At 39.0% G+C, this 9,471-nt stretch overlaps 1 protein-coding gene across 1 annotated transcript in view; it reads left to right on the plus strand.

The window, feature by feature from the left end:
* Positions 1-9,471, plus strand: part of CUBN (cubilin (intrinsic factor-cobalamin receptor)) — a 315,183-nt gene that overhangs the window by 283,477 nt on the left and 22,235 nt on the right. The window contains 1 exon segment of the mRNA XM_011963893.1: positions 5,114-5,322. Within this exon segment, the coding sequence (XP_011819283.1) occupies positions 5,114-5,322 (209 nt within the window).

Here is a 9,471-nt window from a genome sequence, read left to right on the forward strand (position 1 = left end):
TGCAAGTATTGCTTTTTCTGTTAACTATAGCTACTGATTAGATTGCTGAAATTGCCTTTCTTTTAGTAAATTACCATTCTTTTAGTTTTATGATCCTAAATATTACCAAACTAAAAACACATTTTAATTTAGGCTAGGTTTCAAATTAGAATAACTAAAGTGAGTCAAATTGAGTGAAGCTACTAAAAACAAACAAAACAATTAAAAATCTCATTACAAAAACTACTAACTTTTTTCTTGTATAACATAAATATTATACCTGAAGTATTATACACATCGGAGTTTAGGAAATAAAATAATAAACACTGTTTACTTTTAGAGAAAAAGACAAAACCAGTTTATCTGAAATGGAGTTGAATGTTGTTACATGAATACACTGCTTTGGGGCAATTGTATATCTGCAGCTTTAAAAACCACAGTAAGGCTGATTCCAAAATAGGAAAATGCATTTCTAGCTCTGCATCCCTGTGTGGTAGAAAAGAAGCTGTCTAGGTGTGCTCACATTTCCCTAAGGCACCAGCTTTAAATGGCTTTGTATTCTGCTTCCTGTAGTTTCCAGTAAAGCTTCCTTCACCTGCAGCCTAAAGCCACAGATGGCTTGCTGGAAACAGGAAAGCGCCTGAAGTCAAGCCAGTCTGTATCTGCTGGTACAGCACGCTGTGCACCTTCTCAGCAGTGGTCAACCAGAGACAGGGAGACATGCTATCCAGACAACCTCAAGAAAATGTCAGCCATATAGAATGTCAGTTCTCCAAATAACGATTGAAAAATGTATCTAACTCCACTGAAACCTTCGAGATGTTTTATCTTAGAGAATGTAACTATTTTTTCCCTTATCAGATGGATCTTGGCTTAAGCTTCACTCTGAGGTTTAGTCATTGGAAGGTAATACTTCAGGATTCAGTTACTGAGTTTTAATCAAGCAGATTTAGACCTGGATCTCACTCCTTATTATGGGGTTGTGTTTCCCATATTCCTTTAGCCAAAACATGTATTTTCTCTAAAGAAATGGCTCTTTTGTGTGAAAGAGATATTTCCAATTCAGGGAAGAAAGTTAGAGTGACATTTGTTCTTGGACACAGGGTGTGTCATCAGAGAGTGACTGACACACCTGCCTGATGAGGCAGGTGCTGATGGATGAGAGCTGTCTGGGTGGTCCAAAAATGTGTAGCAATGAGGAAATGATGGATTGGTGATGCTAAACGTATCAAGGTTAAGATGGCTTATACATTAAAAAAAAACACAATTTCAAAATATCAGTGTAGTAAATATATATGGCTTTCTGATGCATGGGACTCTATTTCAGTCACAGAGGTCACCCTTGTTGATATTCCTCTACCATTGAAACACAGAAAGAGTAATGTGGCAATAGCTCCTTTTGAGAAAGAACCCTTCTTTTGTTAATATTGATCCTTATGTTTAGACATATACACTTACATTTCATTTTACATAGAGCAGTTGTGCTATGTTTAAGCACTAAAGTGGAAAAATTAGAGCAATTGTTATTTCCTGCACTACACAAATACCTGTTCACTCATGTAATATGATATTCACTTCGATTATTTGACTATTTTGGCCAGGATTATCTGATGATAATTCTTCTCCATTTTCTTTATTTTGTGTGTATATTTTATGAATTGAGCAATAAGCTCTATTATAATTTCATAGTTCAAGCCAGCTATTAATATTAGTGTGTGTATTAGTCTGCTATTACCATGACAGTGCTGCATAACAAACCATCCACAATTCAGTGTCTTATAATGAAAGCATTTGTTTTTATCATTTACGGGTCCACGGACTAGCTTGCCTGCCTCTGTTCCATGCTGTGGGTTGGCTGTAGTTGGCTGTAGAGTTGAGTCTGGGTACAAGTCTGCTGCACATGAATCCACTTTTTCTTTGAACCAGCAGTTACTCAACACATGATATCTTAGTGGATCACAGGAGCACAAAGTCGTAGACAACAATACAAACAAGAACAAAACATAAGCAAGTTTAAGGCCTCTGACTGCTTCATGACCACTAATACTCATTCTAAAGCAAGTCGTAGGGCCAAGCCTAACATCAAGTGCACAGAAAAATATACTCTCCATTTTAGGGCAGTGCAAAGAGAGAGACTGAAGACAGGGACTGAAGAATTAAAAATCAGCCAATTAAGCTGGGCATGATGGTATGCACCTGTAATCCCAGCTATTCAAGAGGCTGAGGTGGAAGGATTGTTTGACCCCAAGAATACAAGACCAGCCTGGGCATCATAGCAAGTCCTCATCTAGAAGAAAGAAAAGGAAAGGAAGGAAGGAAGGAAGGAAGGAAGGAAGGAAGGAAGGAAGGGAGGGAGGGAGGGAGGGACGAGGGAGGGAGTGGGGGAGAGGAGAGAAAGAGATAGAAAGAAGAGAGAAAGAGGGAAAGAGAAAGAGAGAGAGGGAAAGGAAAGGAAGAAGAAAGAAAGAAGGAATGAGGGAGGAAGGGAGGAAAGGAGGAAACGAAGGAAGGAAGGAAGGAAGGAAGGAAGGAAGGATCAGCCTATCTACCACTCAATCCATGGCAAACACATCAGTGATTTAGGATACTTGTTTCGAGTTCCCTGCAATGCGGGTGTGCTGCCTTATGGCATTAGTCATAGTAGTAGTACTACATAATAAGTGTGTGTAATGGCATTCACTGTGCCCAAGTACAATTGCCATTTTGCCATTACGAACTTATTAGTAACAATTAATAAACAAGTAGTGATAAAATATATAGCTTGAATGTTTATAAATAACATTTAATTTTTGAAGCTGATGTATTAATAGAATAATGCCCAGCAACAGCATTTTTCCTGTCTAACTACCTCCAACTCTTCAGCACTCCTACCTGCAGCCCTCACTACAGCAATGTCCTTTCACCTGGTCTCATCTCCTTCAGTCCCGTTCCCTTACTTGTGAAATACTGGTTCTAGATCAATTTTTAGATAAGACTTGATTAGCAAGTACATCCTGATTCTACCACTTCTTTGATTAAAAATCATTCAAATGGATCCCGTTAACCACAGAACACAGTCTGACAGCCAAACTCTGTATAATCCAGCATTGGAGGCCCTCTATAGAAGACCCCATCTTATTTTCCCAAATCCTAGTTCTCATTATTCTCCTTCATGTGCCCTGTTGTTTTCTCAGAGTTATGCTTGCCCATGCATATAATGTAAATTCTTGCCCATTTAAACTTGGATCATGAGATTCCTTCAGGCTGGAATTGCCAATACCAGTTCCATTTTTACATGGCTTTATTCTATTTATGCTTCAAGACCCAGATCCAAGTCACCTCCTTGGAACAGTGGAGATCCTCGTAGCCCAAAGTAATCTTCATCTTTTTGCAAGATGTAAGACTTTTCTGCCTCTTTTACTGAACCTGTCATTTTCTAAATTGTGTCATCATTATTTATCTATGTCTTATCACTACTAATGGACTATCATTTATCCTTTTCTACTTAAATACTAAATATAGTTTCTTGAATATTAAACAATATGTAGTAAATAAATTTATCAATCCTTTCACACCCTCAGTCATTGTTCTTCTGTACTATGCATGTCAATAGGCTTAAGTGGTTTCCTTAAGTAACAGTCAGTTCACACTGAAATCAAAGCTGCTCAAACTCCACAAACTCCAACTCTCTCTTTAGTTTGCAGACCCCTTTCAGATGAGCAGAATCATTAGCCATGTGTGGTGAAGCACTGCGTATTGCTTACATTTCAGAATAATTTTGTCCTAGATGCCCTCTGTGAATTTATCAGGAACTGGGCCTTTGGAAGCATTTCAACTTTGGGAAATGTCTGACTGCTCAAATACTCTATGGTTTCGCCTGACTTAGAAGCTATGGACAGGGCAAGCCTGACCTACTAAGTAATGTACCTGTAACAAAAATCACCCTGCACGGTTGCCATCCATTGGGTTTACAGAGTTGAGGAGAGCCACCATTGTTCATGTTTCCTGCCAAGGTCCAAGTACAAAATCTTAGCGCCCCCTAATGTTGAAACAGTCCTTTTGCTGTGAGCAGAAAATGGAATGAGAAAAATAAGACTGAAGGCCAATCCCAGTGAAGTTTAACTCTGGAACTAGCCATGACCTATGTTTGTGTAGAATGCAAGCTTTACAGACATTACTTTCAGTATCTATTTAATTCTTATCCCTACTAGGGCTATTGTGAGCTTATTTTATCCTCACCATTTCTTATAAAATTGTCAATAAATTCTTCATCCCTTTAAGCTCTTCTCAAATCATTTCTGAGCTATCTGCTTAGGCCATGGAGTAGACAAAACTAAATCTTATGTTCTGAGGATTTTTTTTGGTATTCTTTTATGGTAGACCGTTTAATCATCTTGAGATTATTCTTTATCTCTCCTTTGTAGTTTTATTCTGAATTATAAAATTTTCATCTCAAAGAAGGCCTTTTTCTTCTACAAAGGTTTTTTTCCTTTAGCTTCTCATGTTTTGGAAAAGAAAAAGTTAAATATAGAGTGTGGCTGAATATAAACTGGACTGCAGTGTTAAATACCTCTCAGCCTCTTCCTATCACACTGTGTAAATACAAGATTTCTTGGCAGCAGTTTTCTTGGTGTGTTGGGTAAATTCTTCATAAATTCAGTTTTCAGCCTGACAGTGTTCATAAAAGTGGAGTATAAAAGTAAAACATATGAACATTTTCCACCAGTTTTATTATGCAAAATACTTGATTTTGTATAAAATTTGATTTTTCAAGCTAGGAAAATCTTCAATAAATCACATCAGCAATCCCCAAAACGTATATAGAGCCCCACGTGTTTTTCCACTTCTTTCAGCAACTCTGAGTAAGAAGGAGACACCTGAAGGCTCTGCTATGGAAGCAAAGAGCGAGAGAGGGAAAGATGGAGGGAGGGAGGGAAAGATGGTGGGGGGGAAGGGACCGGGCGGGGTGGGGAGAAGGAAGGAAGAAAAGAAAGGAGGGAGGGAGGAAAGGAGGGAGCCCAGGAGGGAATGATCTGATCATGTTCTCAGATTGTGACAGAAAATGGAAACTATGTTCTTTTTAAAAACGCTCCATGTACAATGTAAGGTCTGTTCTGTTCAGTCTGCATAGTAATGTGTCTTTGTTTTAATGCAGGGCCTCAGCAAGGATGTGGTGGTCATCTGACAGGTTCGAATAATATCTTTGCCTTTCCTGACTCTGATTCGAATGGAATATATGACAAGAATTTAAACTGTGTATGGGTCATAATTGCACCTGTAAACAAAGTAATTCACCTCACCTTCAATACATTTGCTCTGGAGGCAGCAAGTACTCGGCAAAGATGCCTTTATGATTATGTAAAGGTAAGCCTGTTTTGTTTTTTTAACAGAGTCTACTCATCCCAGACTCTAATATAGTGTATTCCAGTTTATATCATTACAGAAAGTCCTGAAAATTGTGAGTACAGGTACTACTGCTTTTTAAAATGACCCAGTGATGCAACATTTAATATTATAGATGCTCTCTCTTCATATCAAGTTAATCTTTAATATGGGTGACTCAAATATTTTGTGCAACTGGTTTCTAACATTAGCATTAAAATCTCCTATTCATCAATGTTTTGCAAGAGACGATCTATGGGAAGGTCGATTTTCTGGAGAGAGATACTCAAAGGAGCTTTGGCAAATCCTAAAATAAACAATGTCAGTGACACAAATAATCACCTCTTAATTTGTCTATTTCTTAGGCTTATCGATTTGCTTATCACATTATGTTTAGATATTAAAATGGTTCTGAAATCCAGACTGGGCACAGTGGCTCATGCCTGTAATTCCAGCACTTTGGGAGGCCAAGGCGGGCAGATCACTTGAGGCCAGGAATTTGAGACCAGCCTAGCCAACATGGTGAAACCCTTTCTCTACTAAAAATACAAAAAGTTAGCTGGGCATGGTGGCGGGTGCCTGTAATCCCAGCTACTCGTGAGGCTGAGGCAGGAGAATCATTTGAACCTGGGAGGTGGAGGTTGCAGTGAGCTGAGATCTCGCCACTGCACTCCAGCCTGGGTGACAGAGCAAGATTCCATCTCAAAAAAATAAATAAATAAAATAAGAAAGTAAATCAAGAAACTTCTGTTCAATTTTTAATGACTCTTTAATATTAAATTATTATACCTATCAGGTTATATGGGTTCAGATTACAAGTGTTAAGTAGCATCAATCAATGTTTACTACTGCACTCTCGGGGAAAAATAAAAAGTATGGCAAGATTTCTATTTATGAGGAGCTTAAGTCTGATTAGAAAATTATGGGATGACACATGCAAATTAAGAATGTGCAGTTCAGGATAGTAAGCACTTAATCGCTAAGGAATGCATTTGATGTAGGCTTGAAGCAATGTGCAAGCTTAAAAGGAAAGAAAGTTCATGAAGTTCTGGCATGATCAAGAAAGACTTGATAGAGTGAGGGAAAACTTAAGACAGGAGAGAATTCAGGCAAGGTGAACATTTTCAAAAAGTCGTAGAACTTGACATGTGCATGTTCTCGAAAGAGTAAAGAGGCTGGCTGTATTGAAGCAGAATAGTGCAAAAGAGTAGCAAGAAATAAGATGGCCTATGTAAAGAAATACCAAGATTACAAAGGATCCTGAAAGTCAAACTAACGACTTTAGACTGTGCGGCTGCAAACAAGGAGTGGTTGAAGGTTTTCCAATGAGTGATGTGATAAGAGCAGTAGCTGGGGAAGACTAACCTGAAATCAGTAACTGTGGGACCTGGAAGGAGAGGAGGCTGGGAGGGCCCCAGAGAGAGGTCCTTTCTAGGTGAGGAGGTTGATCAGGGGTGCAGCCATGGCAGCAATGGCAAGAGGGGTGCAAGATAAACCTAAGTTCTAGAATTGCAATAAACTTTAAAGAAAATTATTTTAAAAGAAAAGGAAGGAATATGTGTGGAAGGAATACCCATTTGAGCACTTAATTATATGCTTATGTTTTTACTCTGAAAAGGGCTAAGGTTGAGAGACCAGAAAAATAACAGTGTGGTTTTGGTGAGAGCAAAACAGACAAGTGACGCTGCAGTGGGCAGAGAATGGAATGGGGCTCCAGTGAGAAGACAGCTCCATGAATAGAGAGGATGCAGCAAAGAGCCTTCCTTCCGTCAGGAGAAAGGATGCTTTCTTAGAGGGAGTCTGCATGGATTCCAGAGTCAGGCTCTCAGCTCCAGGAAAGGTATCCAAGGAGGCAGTTGGACAAGGCAAAGGGGGCAGGAAAAGAAACAGATGTGTCATGAAAAAATAAATGTGAAGACCAAGAAAAGTGTAGTATCCCTGAAGTCAAGGGGCAGGAGGGTTCTTTTACAAGGCATGGATGGTCAATACAATTAAATTGTAAAGTAGAGGCCAAGAAAGGAAGAGATGAAGAACAGCCTCATTGCTCTGGATGACAACCATTTTAATAAAGTATTGGCACAGAAGCTGGATCAGAGGAGTTCATGAAAGACTAAAGATAGCAAGGAATGTCAATTCCGGTTGAATTCTCCTTTCCTAAAATGAGACCTGGCTGGCCGGGTGCGGTGACTCAACATCTATAATCTCAGCACTTTGGGAGGCAAAGGTCGGCTGATTGCTTGAGCTCAGAAGTTTGAGACAAGCCCTGGCAACAGAGTGAGACCCTGTCTCTACAAAAAATACAAAAAATTTATCTGGGTGTGGTGGTGTGCACCTATGGTACCAGCTTCTCGGGAGACTGAGGTGGAAGGATCCCCTGGACCCAGGAGGTAGAAGCTGCAGTGAGTCGTAATTACATCACTGCACTCCAGCCTGGGCAACAGAGTAAGATACTTTCGGAAAAAAAAAAAAAAGACTGGGAGAGACCAAAATGACTAGAGCAGTCCTGAAGCTGAATTCAAAACTGGTGAGAGCTCCCCTGGTTTTACAGAAAGGTAATAAGGTTTAGAAACAGACGGTATGAGAACTCTAACCCAATTTTGCTGTCTGACAAATTTCCTAATCTTCCCGATTCCTCATCATTTCATCTATTTTTCTTTAAATCACATAATAGTACCTCCCATGAAAGGCAGCTTTGAGGATTAAAATTATGTGTACTAGAGCGTTTAGCACTGTACCTGACATAAATTTAAATAAATTTACCTCCCTTTTTGCCCCCCTTGGAGTAATTCCAAATAGGCATGGGCACTACAGAATTCCTTTTTCTTAAAAATTAAAAACAATGGATTTACATATAAAATTACAATTTCAAGAATGTTTTGAGGATGGCTTTGCTAGGAGAGTTGATTGGATTTACTCTCAAGATCCATTTTTATGGAGTGTGATTTGATAATGTCATCAAAACAGCTTGTCATTTTCTGAATTTCTGCAATTCATCCAGGTCAGAAACTGCAATATCAAAAACAAGGAGTTATTTTCTTGCTTCAAAATAAATACCTTTTTTTTCAAATAAATTCTGTTCAGAACTAGTCTTGTTTTCCCCCTTCGAAAAGCAATTTCCTTCAATTGGCAACATTTCCAACTACCGGTTAACTGGCAGATCAAAGAATAGCCCTTGGAATGTGGAGTGTGGAGCTTTCTTTATTAAAGAGATTTTTCTGTGATAAATGGGACATTTGAATACTTTTAGATTTGTTTTAGAGATTATAATCAAATCACTTATTAGAAAAGTTAATTTAACTGAACTCTGTGGTGGATATACAAGTAAAATCGTACCAATTCCATTATTCATTCATAATTCTATTGTGATTGTGAAAGGGTTGACTTGGAGAATAATTACAGTAACTGAATCACCTACTGAATTGTGCATGTCACTGAGTGGTCTCTGTCGCAATCCACATCATATCCATTGCAGAAGGAGTTAGTTGGCAGGGGTATGTGCCAGACCCTGTACCAGCATCACTGGAGATGTAGACAGTTAAAGACATATCTTGAAGAGTTCAAGCTCCTTGAGGAGCTACTGGTAAAATGTAGGAGACTGATATGTAAGCAAATAATATATATTTAAATAATTACATTTAAAGTACAAATAAAATACATTTAAATAATGGACATTTTGGTCACGTTGTATAACATGTTGTATAACATGACCAAGATCATAAATAGAAACAACATAGAAGGGCAGAGCAGAAGAGGCTCTGATTGGCTGTGTTTTGGGGTTCAGGAGAGGCTTTCTAGAGGGGGATGGCTGAGCTGGGATTTACAAAATGAAGAGAAACTCAGTCCTTTTTGTTATCCTTTACAAAATTGAGAGAAGCATGAACCTAGCTGACTTTTTCTGCCGGGAAATATGGAACCAGCAGAGAGATGTCCTCATCCTAACATTGCCCAGTTTTTCCTCAACCCCACCAGTGTCCCTTTTCTTTCTCTTTTTCTTTCTTTATTGAGATGAAATTTCTCTCTTGTCACCCAGGCTCAAGTGCAATGGTGCGATATTGGCTCACTGCAACCTCTGCCTCCTGAGTTCCAGTGCTTCTCCTGCCTCAGCCTCCCAAGTTGCTGGGATCACAGACA

The sequence above is a fragment of the Colobus angolensis genome, unplaced genomic scaffold (genome assembly GCF_000951035.1).
Source record: "Colobus angolensis palliatus isolate OR3802 unplaced genomic scaffold, Cang.pa_1.0 Scaffold63, whole genome shotgun sequence".
Classification (NCBI taxonomy): domain Eukaryota; kingdom Metazoa; phylum Chordata; class Mammalia; order Primates; family Cercopithecidae; genus Colobus; species Colobus angolensis.